This window comes from Glycine soja, chromosome 6 (assembly GCF_004193775.1).
Source record: "Glycine soja cultivar W05 chromosome 6, ASM419377v2, whole genome shotgun sequence".
Taxonomy (NCBI): domain Eukaryota; kingdom Viridiplantae; phylum Streptophyta; class Magnoliopsida; order Fabales; family Fabaceae; genus Glycine; species Glycine soja.
In genome coordinates, this window is record NC_041007.1 from 21,844,814 (window position 1) to 21,857,609 (window position 12,796).

General features: G+C 38.6%; 1 protein-coding gene across 1 annotated transcript; it reads left to right on the forward strand.

Annotated features, from left to right (window-relative positions):
- The first annotated feature begins 10,407 nt into the window (after nucleotides 1-10,407).
- LOC114415997 lies at nucleotides 10,408-12,501 on the forward strand. The gene is made up of 3 exons (XM_028380875.1): nucleotides 10,408-11,257; nucleotides 11,561-11,769; nucleotides 12,334-12,501. The coding sequence occupies exons 1-3, from the start codon at nucleotides 10,408-10,410 to the stop codon at nucleotides 12,499-12,501; spliced, it is 1,227 nt and encodes a 408-aa protein (XP_028236676.1).
- Nucleotides 12,502-12,796: the final 295 nt, after the last annotated feature.

Sequence of the window (12,796 nt, forward strand, 5' to 3'; positions counted from 1 at the left end):
AAATCAAATTCGAAACACTTCCATAAGGCTTCTGTAACTTTTCCGTAAAATACGAAAAGATGGGTGAACTTAGTAATTCGGGTGCGCTTAGAAATCTTCTTCATTAAGTCTCTGGGCAGCAAGCACCTCTCCTTTTTCCTATAAATAGGGAAGGGGGGGGGGCTGTTTCAAAAAATACCCATCACCCCTTACTTATGCATTTCGGCTATTTTGGGCAAAAAACACGTTTTCGTGAAGAAAAATCGAGTCAAACTGCTTCCGTAACGCTTCTGTAAGCGATTCTGTGAAAATTCTTCATCGTTCTTCATTGTTCTTCACTGTTCTTCGGTCTTCAACCGGTAAGTTCCCAAAATCGAATCTTTCAATTCATTCTATGCACCCTTAGTGGTCCCTACTTGTTTTGTGTACTTTCACTTTAATTTTGCTTACTTTCAGTTTTCTTTTCTTCCATTTTTAACGTGCTTTAAGTGTTTATTTAAGCCGTTTTCTCACCTAATAAATGATAAAATGAATTTCAACCGATCATTTGCGTTGTAATCTCGTTTAATCACTGTTAAAACAAAATCTAACCGATCATTCACGCTGTAATCTCGATTAAACAAAAAAAAGCAAAATAATAATAAAATAATCAAAATATCTTGAAAAATAATAATATAATAATCAAAATATCTTTGAATATAATAATAAAAAAAATCAATCAGACATTTTTCTTTGAAAGTTTCCTTGGATCAATTGACTAATAACCAATGTGAAACTAAGGCTGAAATCAACTCACAAATCAAGCTTTGTCCGCAAAAAATCACTAAAAATCGTTTTAAGGTCCAATGCCTTAAACGATCCTCTTTACTTTTATCGGTTAACATGGACCGTTCAAAAGCATAAAATCAACATGTAGCTTTACCGCTTTTGCGAGAACTACGTAGGTTTGATTTCCTCTTCGATGGAGGATATGTAGGAGCAAAAGCCCCGCTTTTGTCAACCTCGTGAGATGGTTAGAGGTCCAACGCCTTAGCTTTCCTCACCAAGTAAAATGGATCATTTTAAGGTCCAACGCCTTAAATGACCACCTTCCAAGTAAAAAAGAATCACTTGATTCGCCCCTTTTGAATGAATTATGTAGGTCTGATTTCCTCTTCGATGGAGGATACGTAAGAGCAAAAACCCCACTTTTGTCGACCTCAAAAATAAAAAAAGACAAAAAGTTTAGGATACATGATTTCACAAAACTCTAAATCTAAGGCTATTGTCCTTTGTAACAAATGTAAGAGGTGCTAATACCTTCCTCAAGCGTAAACATAACTCCCGAATCTGGAATATTCTTTATGACCAGTTTCCTTTGGTTTTTCTAACGTTTTCCTTTCAATAAACGTTGGTGGCGACTATGTGCATTTTCCTCCCATGGAAGACGCACCCGTGAGCCTCGCGTCGCCCTCCTGCCAAAGGGTAGGTTGCGACACTTGTGAAATACTAAGGTGTAGAGGTATTAGAGTAGTCCTCCAAGGTGATCCTTTGTGGCCGATCTTCTGCCATGATGTGTTTTTCAAAGTTGGGATGTGGAAAAGAAAGAGATGATATAAAGGATGATGGTTCTTGATTCCCTTGTTCTCTTTTTCTTCTTGCAACGTTTTTTCTTCTACAAGTTGCTTCAATCTCTAAATCTAATATAACAAGATTTTTTCCTCACATACAAGAAAGAAAAACACTATCGTGCACATTATCATAGAAAAATAAAAATTAAAAACTAAAGATTAAAATTAAGAGTGAAAAAGAAAATTTGAAAATTGAATTTTTATTTTTATTTTTATTGAAAAATTAAGGAAAAATAAAAAATAAAAATAGAATATCCAAAATACCATGTACGAAGAACAAAGTCCCCCACAACAGTGCCAAAAACTTGTTGATGGATTGGCAAGTGCACCAATTAGTCCCAAGTAGTAAAGTTAAAACGGAAGTCCGAGTATCGTATCCACAAGGACTTTGTTTGTACTTAGGTACATGAATATTTAATTAAGAAAAAGATTTGGAAAAGGTAATAGAAAATAGTAAAATAAATTGCTGAAAATTAAATCAAACATGAAAAAGAATTAAACATGAATTAATTAAGGACAGAAAAGATTAGAAAATCCAATATTATTGTAGAAGGAAATTCAGAAGATGAGAATGTTGGGAATTTAGCCTACCAGAACTACTCTTTGATGCAATGTTAATAATTTTTCTCAATTTATAATTATTCCAATTTACACCTCCATCTACTAGCATATTCTAACTCTGATCCCTTGCATGAAAGAACCTAATTTATCTATTTTCTCTCCCAAATCCCTTTGCAGAGCTAAAATAGTAAATTGCATTAAGAATAAAGATCTATAACAGGCTAAACAAATATCAACCTATCCCTAATGATGAATTTATTTAGATTCCCTAGTGATGATTTTATTTTGATACCTTTTCCCAGATCTATTAGAAAATAATGTTTCCCAATGCTACCCCTAAAACTTACCATGCAAATGGGTGATCAAGCCACAAGCAATAATATTAAGCATAGGAAAAGATAATGCAAATGTAATATTCATAAATAGATAGAAAGAGAAATTACATCAAGAGTAGTTGGCTGTCAAGTTCCTAACAAAGGGGGTTTAGCCTCTCATTGTCATGGAGGCTTTACAATTGCAAGAATGGAATATTTAGTAAAGAGGGAAAAGATAAGAAATTGAATGGCGGAAAGGAATGACTCCCAATGCTTGCTTCTCCTTCTTCTAGCCTTTACCTTTTATAAGAAATTGTATTCTCTTGGAATTTCTGTGTGTCTTTTCCTTATTCTCTCTTTTTCTTTTATAGGTGCAGATTAGCTGGCTTTTTGCACTAAGCCCACATTTACTTTCCTTAACTAGTCATGTTTTCCTTATTTATTCTTTTTTCCTTAATTAGCCATGCTTTCCTCAATTAGTCTTTCTTTCCTTAATTAGCCCTACTTTCCTCAATTAGCCTTGCTTTCCTTAATTAGCCTTGCTTTCCTTAATTAGCTCTGTTTTCCTTAATTAGCTTTACTTTACTCACTAAGCATCATAAATTCATCACTTTTAATACTCTATGCACAAAAACTTAAATAATAATAATTTAACAATTATTTGCTCAAAAAGGAAAAATTGGGAGAGAAAAATTATAGATTTCTAAATAATTTAACCCCAAAATATACTCATAGCTCACAATAAAAGTATTGTCACATCAAGTGTTAACCACACACTTATTTACAACCAAATTTCATGTCCACAATTTTAACATATCACAAAGTCACAATGCATCATCACATGTTTACGTGTATCTCATAAATCAACACATATTCAATTTATCCATTACACACAATTTCAATCATAATTTCATGATCCCAATATAACAATTTATTACGCTAATATAGTGTCAAACCCTAATTTCATCCAGGTATAATGCTTTTATCATTCGAGTAGAATGTTTTTATCATTGCCAATCGAATTGCGGCATTTGGCATCGGTTACAATGCAAGGCCAAAGGGATCGCTCAGGGTTTTGATGGTTGTTTGTGAGATCTAGAAACAAAGCCACAAGGAAGGGGAAAATGGTATTTTCATGAAGATTTCTGACCCTAAATTCACCCAGGCTAGCATCCAGCTTGCATGGGCTAAGAGTTAACTTCAACCCTAAGCAAGCCACTCGCTTGGGTGAGTTTTCCTGCCCTCCATGGTTGTTTTCTATAAATAGCCATGAAGGGGAAGAGAAAAAAGGAGGGTCAGTAGCCTAAAACAAAAGAGAAAAACATAGAAGAAGAAGAGGAGGAGGAAACGTGGAGCCAAGGCACTGCAGAATTGTGACTGTGGATCACTTCCTTCGCTATTTCTCTTGTTAGTCTTGTGCCTTGCGCAATGATCGGTTAGTTTTTCTTAAGGATTAGATGTAATCTCTGTACCCTTACGGGTCCCTTTTGATATTATGTAGGTATTAATCTTTTCTACTTATTATTGGTAATTTCATTCTACTCGTAATGCTTGATTCTAGTTGATCACTAGTGTCATGAAATTGGATTTTAAGTGAGACTGAAAGGTAATCTTAGAATCTGAACCAAATAATTTTACTATTTATGTTACATTGCTGGGAATAGACCATAACATTTTGATTGCAAAAAAAAAAAAGCATGAGAAATATAATTGTAATGCTGGGGTATTTACCGCATATGCGAGGGATCGATATTTGATAAATATTCTTAGGTTCCAAGTGCGAGGAATCGACTTGGGATAACTATGCGTGCATCAATAATGTTGGAAAATGACTTATTTATGTTAACCTTATTAAGATACTAAGAATATGAGTGATGAGATCCAATCTTATGTTTTTTGAATTAATTTATTTTTGCTTTCCGTAATTCATGTATTTCCGATGCACTCAATTCCGTTATTGTTACTTTCTTGTACTTTAAGTTGTCATGCTAAGTCTCGGACTTACCTGGTAATTCGCATACCTTCTTTTTGGTTTTTCTAACGTTTCTCTCAAATAAGCGTTGGTGGTGACTCCCTCTCGTTTTCTTCTTAGAAAACGAATCTCTTTTATTTTCTTTCGCGGTCACGTCGTGATGTAAGGTTGCGACAGATGACGACTCCACTGGGGACGCATTAGAGAGTCAAGTCATTTTAATCGAGTGTGCAATTTCATCGTGACTTTTTTTATTTTATTTTGTTTTCCTTTTTTCTTTTATTTATCGATGTGCCATGCTTCTGTTCATTATTGTTTTTGTGTCGTTCTTTTTTCTTAACTTGGTTTTAATCTCGCTTCTTTTATCCGTTATTATGCTATTGTGTGCATATATGTTGCTATGTTGTTTTCTCTGTGTGTATGATTGTGTATACTTATTGCTTTATGGGTAGAAATAACTGTTATTGATTCCTAGGGTGGACGACACCTGCTATACCTATCTGGCAATTTTCTGGTTCTTTTGTAGGTAGGGTTGGGTAGTCATTTAGGTTGCTCCACTCACACACTTCACCTACACCTTATCACACACTTTGAGATGATGGGACCTATACTCGGGTTTGAGCGAGCCAAAATGAGTGGAGCTCTAACGAGTGTCACACTGGGTCTTGAACTCGCCTGACTATCGTGAACCCTCATCTAGAGTTTCCCACTCGAGTAACGCATCGCTGCTGATAGGTCGTCTACTGTGACATCCTAGAATTTTTGTAAATATTACATTTAAATAAGTAATAAAATATATTATTCAGTGTATAATTATATATATATATATATATATATATATATATATATATATATATATATATTTGGCAAAAATATGTACATTGGGAGAAAATACGCGGGTTAGACTAATTAACGAAGAGTAACCCGTAATTGGACGATTATAGATTAATTCGCAATTAATTAGTCTAAAAATTATCATTTTGCGTGCAACTAATAATTAAACAAAACCAACCTCTAAACCACGCTCAGGGTCTCATCCTGAGCGTTTTGATATATATATTGCCTACCTTTGAAAACGGGCCCCGACGGGTGCAGAGAAACACAAAGAACTGGAATCGGGGAGACGACATGCAAATCGAGGCAAGATTTCAGCATCCAAAAAGGTCCAGATTTTTCTTCTCTTATGGCTTAGCACGTGGTCAAAGTCAAATTAAAGGTGGGCCCCTTTTTGCTCCAATCACAAAATTGCATGTGGAAATGCAATTAAAAAGGAAAAGAAAAAGAAAAAGAAAAAAAAATGTTAAAAGCAAGACCTTCTCTCTCTTTCCTCCAGAAATTTCGAGCCTCTTCTCCTTCTTCCCCTACGTTTTCTTCTTGCTCCTCCATCACAATTGTTAGCCTTCTTCAAGCTTCAAATTCTTCTTCAATTCCAAACAAAATTTCAAGCTAAAGCTATTTTTGGAGCCTAGGAACCTACCTCTACATCAAGGGACCTTCAATTCCAGGTAAGGGTGGACTTCTCCTCACTTGAAATATGAGGGTGTTGGGTTCTTGGGAGCTATAATGGGTAGTTCTACTAGGTTATCGCATTTAGGTAGTTGTTTGTGAAGGAAATTGTTGTAAATCATGCTAAAACTTGATATGTTTAATTTAAGCAAAACTGCCCATGTTGATTGATGGTTAAATAATGATGTTTTGATGTATATGTATGCTTAAAATGCAGTTAGTAAACTGGTAGAGAAGATTGGTAGAGTTAGCCTAGAGTTAAATGTGAGGAAGGTAGTGTTGTAGGTGGAAAAGTGTGAGATTTTGAGGTTTAGAAGGCCAAATTTGGTGTTAGTAGAAATCTGAGTTTGAAGTGAGTCGATTCTAGTTTAGAATGTCAATTAGGACTTGTAGGAAAGCTTAGTGAGAGCAAATGAGAAAAATTAGTAGCAAATGTGAAAAGAGAGCCATTTATAGTGTCAATTGAGTGTTGAGAGGTCCAATTTTGAATAGGTGGAGATTTTACTCTAAAATCAGTTTGAGCAAGTCTAATTCAATGTTATAGACTTGATGAAGATGAGAGTTTACCCCAACATCACCCAATTCTAATTTTCACCTTTCAAACCTTGAAAACTCACTAAATTTTGTTGGTTTTGGATACCTATATTTTGATTTACCTTTGTTAGAGGTTTGTAATTAGTTTGAACATGATTTATACATGGTTTAGGACTTGTAGGGTCAAATTTGAGTGGAATTGGATGTATATAAGTTAGATTTTAAAAATATGCAAAATTATGTAGAAAAGCTTTCAAATTATGCAGAAAATTCGATTGTGCAGTACCAGTTTTCACTGTCGCGGTAAAAAATTTATATCTCGCGTTCGAGACATTCTTTCGCAGATTCCAACGGTCAAAAGTTATATTTCTGTGTTAGGAACCTTCAATTAAACTTTAAAGGCGATCCAACGGTTAACAAATCAGGGATGGGGACTTTACTGAAGTATGTTTGTAGGAAAAACCCATTGAAATTTGAGTGAATCCTGTGTAAAAATTTCTGATTCCAATCTGGTTTTTTTTCATGGTAGTTTCATTTCAAATTGAATTGTTTTGGTTCCCAAGGACATTATTAAGTCTTGTGGATGTGTGTATTGAATTGATTGACGGTGAGGATGAGAGTAATCCGAGAGAGAAACCGGAAGAGACTACAACTATAAGAGATGATGCATTGCGGTGGTTGACAATGTTAAGGCTTGGAGGGATTGATGGGAATCCGGTGCTGAGAGGAACGAGGAGAAGAAATACGTACGCGTACATGAACTCAAATTAAAGGTGGGCAATTGGGGATGGTGTGCTTATGCCTGGGCTTGTGGAAATGGAATATTTGCTTTGCCGCATCGCCCGACCGCCACCTAGTACCACATATGATGGGTGCCCCATAATCCAATAAACCCTGTGTGAGAAAGTGTGGAAGAGTCAGTCTTCCAACTTTTATTAGTTGATCACAGAGTGGTATCTGAGGATATGTCGCGGGGGTCAGGAGACCTTGGGGACGTCAGGTGGGGTGCTATTGCCCAAAACCAAGCTTGACCAATCCCGACCCAACCCGGGCATAGTCAGCCAGTGAGAACCTGTGATGTACCTCAGCAGGCGAGCTCCTGGCAGTCAACCAATAAAGGAGCAAAAGTCAACGAGGCAGGGAGGCTTGCGTGGTAGCTAGCCAGCTAACTATCTTGGAAATAATTATCTGAAAAATTCCCTCTGGTAATCGATTACAAGACTTGTGTAATCGATTATAGGTTTTAAAATTTGAATCAAAATGTTTAGTAACTGCTGGTAATCGATTACCATTTATGTGTAATCGATTACACAGTGTAAAATTTAAATTCCAATTTGTAATGGCTGTTGTAAATCGTTTTTGGCCACTGGTAATTGATTACATACTTTGGTAATCGATTACCAGAGAGTAAATCTCTTGAAAAAGACATTTTGACTGTATGCAGCAGTCATAGGTCTCATTGTATTGTTTGCCTGTGTAGTTAGATTTCTTGTGATAGAGTCTACCCCCTTTCTTTTCTCTCTTGTAGATCGCGATGACAATGCAGCTGATCCATGATCGCGTCATGATGGAGTGCCTAGAGGGTGTTTGGGAGACCCTCGAGGGCAACGAGAGGTGCCAATTCCACGGCACAGTTCGACTCACTGCTACATCGCTTGTACATCCGGAGCAACCCGCACGCACACTTCAGCAGTCTGTGGAGTGGATACTACCTACGCCTACCCCATATCGACTAGTTGAGCCCGTTCAATTGATAGAGGTGTCATCCTCCGAAGAGGATCCTGAAGGGGACCCAGAGTAGTCATCTCCTGAACCTGCTATGGATGCCCCTGACTTACCAGAGGATGATGAGGACCCACTTCTTGATGTTGATTCTCCAGAGGATATTATGCCCGCATCTGAGGCAAACTCTACAGAGGAGAGTGGTCCTGGAGGGATGGCGAATAGCGACGACTCTTCATCACAGCAGACGGCTCCTTAGATTAAACGTATATACTTTTGTGGGTGGGTGTATCTAGTTCAGACTGCTAGGTTTATTCTTTTTGATTTTTGGGTGGGTAGACCTCTTGTATAGAAATTTTGATGATTGTATATATTGCGGCTGAAGCCACCACTATTATTACCTTTGCTCTGGATGTCACTGTACTATTTTGCAAACTCCCATGTTTTGGACAGTTTTTGATGATGAAAACAATTATGTTTTATCTTGTTATTTGAAAAAGAAATGTTAATGAACTTTATTTGAAAAGAGTTTACCAAACGCACCTTATTATTTCTCACGTGACGACCTAAAATGATGGCTGATATTTTTAGAAAAAGAAAAATAGTTTGGAGGTTATGAGTGATCAGAAAGAAATGAATCCGAATAGAGTTATGAACTGGCCACTCAGGACTCTATAGTGATAATTTTCCTTCTGAAATTAATTATCGTGAAATAAGTAATAGTGCAAAAAATTTTCCCATGGTTTCTGCTATTTAATTTATTACTATTAAACCAGTCATTAATTTAGGGATGCCACAATTGGTGGTATTAGAGCAAAAGTTGGATTCTAGTGAACCTGTCCATGGTCTTACTGTGTGAATGCTGTATACCTCTGAAACTTGGAAGTAGGTTTCGGGGAGTGACGTTAAGTCACAAATTGTGTGTAATTTTACCTTCTTGTCTTAAGCGGGAAAGTGAAATTGATTTGGTAGAACTGTTGTGCATATATTTATATATAGAGAGATAATTTTTATAACTGTCATAGCCTATATGGTACACTCTCTCAGTAGGATTTCTTTGATACTAATAACTTCCCTACAGGTTAGGTATGGCAGGACGTGGTAGGGATCATAACCGTGATGTCCTCGACCGCATCACAGCTGTGCTGGAAACTCTAGTGCAGGAACGTGATGTGGAGCCGGCATAATATCGAGGACTCATGGCTTTCCGTAAGAACCACCCGCCGAAGTTCAGCGGGAACTATGTGATGCAATCCTACCCCGCAAGGGCATTGGCTAGAAGACTCCAAGTAGATTGGGCTAGAGATCCAAGGAAAGGCCCTAGGGTTCTCATGAGCCTTAGGGTAGATTTCGAGCCCATGGGCTAAGTATGAGCCCGCTTATCTTTGTAAATATTAGAATAGGTTTTTCCTTCGTCTAGGCCTTGTATTTTGGCCATTCTAGTAGTATAGGGTTTTAGCCTTGTATTTCGGGGCATTTTGAGTTGTCTTTGTAATAAGGACTTTTTTTTTTATTTTCATGTTTTTTGTCATGGGGGTGAGCTTAGCTATTATAGGGGGTGTGTAGCTAAGCTCTAGCTTCTCATCTCAAGGAGGTGAGCTTAGCTATTAGAGAGGTATGTGTAGCTAAGCTCTAGCTTCTTTAGGAATCTTCTTAAGGAAGCTTCTCAAGGAGGTGAGCTTAGTTATGAGAGGGGTGTGTGTAGCTAAGCTCTAGCTTCTCAAGGAAGTTTTCTCAAAGAAGCTTCTCAAGGAAGTTTTCTCAAGAAAGCTTCTCAAGGAAGCTACCTAGTCTATAAATAGAAGCATGTGTAACACTTGTTGTAACTTTGATGAATGAGAGTCTTGTGAGACACAACTCAAAGTTCAACTTCTCTCCCTTTTTCTTCCTTCAATTTCGTGCTCCCCCTCCCTCTTTCTCTCCCTCTTTCTGTTCCTCCATTGAAGCATCCTCTCCAAGCTTCTTATCCAAGGCTCATCTTGGTGGTGAAGCTCCTTCTTCCATGGCTTATTCCTTAATGGATGGCGCCTCCTCTCACCTCCTTTCCTTTGTCTTCCGCTGCATCTCCATGGTGGAAAATCACCATTAAAGGACCCCATTGAAGCTCAAAGATCCAGCCTCCATAGAAGCCCCACAAGCAAGCTTCCATCACTATGATCCAGAGGGTGCTAGGTTATGGTTAGTTGAGACTGAGAAGATTTTCGAGGCGATGGGTTGCCTTGAGGAGCATAAGGTCCCTTATGCGACGTTCATGCTCCAGGGAGAAGCTGAGAACTGGTGGAAGTTCGTGAAACCCATATTAGCAGCACCTAGAGGTGTTATTCCTTGGAATGGCTTCAAGGACAAATTCCTAGACAACTATTTACCACGAGATCTCAAGAAGCGGAAGGCGAGTCTGAAGCAGGGAAACATGTCCGTTGGAGAGTACACGGCCAAATTTAATGAACTTCTACAGTACTGGCCTCAATACCAAGATACTTGGAACGAAGAGGACTTATGTGCTCAGTTTGAGAATGGGCTTCGACCAGAGATTCAACAGCCAGTTGGCTACATGCAGATTACAGATTTCAATCAACTGGTGACGAAGTGCCGAATATTTGAGGACAAGATGAAAGAGAGGCAAGTCAGAGGCTTTGGAGGACCACAAAGAAGCCACCCTTTTAGAGGAAACAATAACAAGAGGATGAAGCCATATCCCAACAACAAGGGGAAACAACCTATGGCTACGTCCAACATGAGCCAGTCAAGGGGGACTGGGGTACAGTGCTATCAGTGCGGAGGACCGCATCTCAGGAGAAATTGCCCACAACTCCAACAGACACAGGAAGATCGTTGCTACCTTTGTGGCAAGGTAGGCCATTATGCTCGGGAGTGTAGAATGGCTAGGAGACCGACGGTAACTGCCAATTCTAACACAGTCAACCGTGGATCTACTAATCCCATGAGGAGCAGTAATGTTTGCAACAACAATAACACTAGTGGTGGAAGACAGAAGGTACCCTCCCGGGTATTTGCTATGAGTGGATCAGAAGCTGTTGCCTCTAACGATTTGATGCATGGTAAGTGTTTAATTGCTGATAAACTGCTAGATGTACTCTATGATTCAGGTGCCACGCATTCTTTCATATCTCATGCATGTGTGGAGAGGTTGTCGTTATGTACAACGGAGTTACCATACGATATCATGGTGTCTACTCCGACTAACGAGCCTGTAATCACCTCTCGGATGTGTTTGAAGTGTCCTATAATTGTTGAGGGTCGATCTTTTATGGCGGATTTGATTTGCCTACCTCTAGCTCATCTTGATGTGATATTGGGAATGGACTGGTTATATACTAACCATATCTTTCTAAACTGCAAAGAGAAGATGCTAGTATTTGGTGGAAATGTAATTCCAAATGAACCATTGAAGGAGAATGCTTTCAATGATGAAGTGGAGGACATTCGAACCTACATGGTGCTGTTCTCCTTGAATGTGGAGGAAGTCTCTGAAATTAGCAGTATACCGGTGGTGTCAGAATTCCCAGAGGTCTTTCCTGATGACATTTGTGAATTACCACCTGAGAGAGAGGTAGAATTCATTATTGACTTGGTGCCTGGGGCGAATCCAGTGTCGATCGCGCCCTATAGGATGTCTCCAATAGAACTAGCAGAGGTGAAGGCACAAGTGCAGGATCTCTTCAATAAGCAATTTGTTTGCCCAAGCGTATCGCCATGGGTAGCGTCAGTCTTATTGGTTAAAAAGAAGGATGGAAGCATGAGGATGTGTGAAGACTACCGGCAGCTGAACAAAGTCACTATCAAGAACAAATATCCCCTACCGAGGATAGATGACTTGATTGATCAATTGAGGGGAGCGATAGTATTTTCGAAGATCGATTTGCGATCGGGGTATCATCAAATCCGAGTTAAGAAGGAAGATATTCCAAAGACTGCGTTTCGGACTCGGTATGAACATTATGAGTATTTAGTCATGCTATTTGGAGTGACTAATGCTTCGGAAATCTTCATGGACTATATGAATCGTATATTCCATGATTACTTAAACCAGTTCGTGGTTGTGTTCATTGATGATATCCTAGTGTATTCGAGGAATAAGGAGGAGCTTGAAAAGCACTTAAGGATTGTGTTGCAGATCCTGAGGGATAGGAAATTGTTCGCCAAACTGTCAAAATGCGAATTTTGGTTAGAGAAGGAGCAGTTCCTGGGGCACGTGATTTCTAAAGACGGGGTTGCGGTGGACCCGGTTAAAGTGGAATCGGTTATGGAGTGGCAACAACCGACAACTCCAACAGAAGTTTGAAGTTTCTTGGGGTTGGCCGGCTATTATAGGAAATTCATTGAGAGATTTTCTAAATTAGCACTACCCCTAACTAAACTAACCCATAAAAATGAGAAGTTTGTCAGGAATGAGAAATGTGAGCAAAGCTTCCAAGAGTTGAAGAGACGATTGACAACAGCTCCAGTGTTGATTTTGCCCGACTCTAAGAGACCATTTGAAGTGTATTGCGATGCGAGCAGGCAAGGCTTAGGGTGCGTATTGATGTAGGAGGGAAGGGTAGTGGCTTATGCTTCATGCCAATTGAGTCCTCATGAAG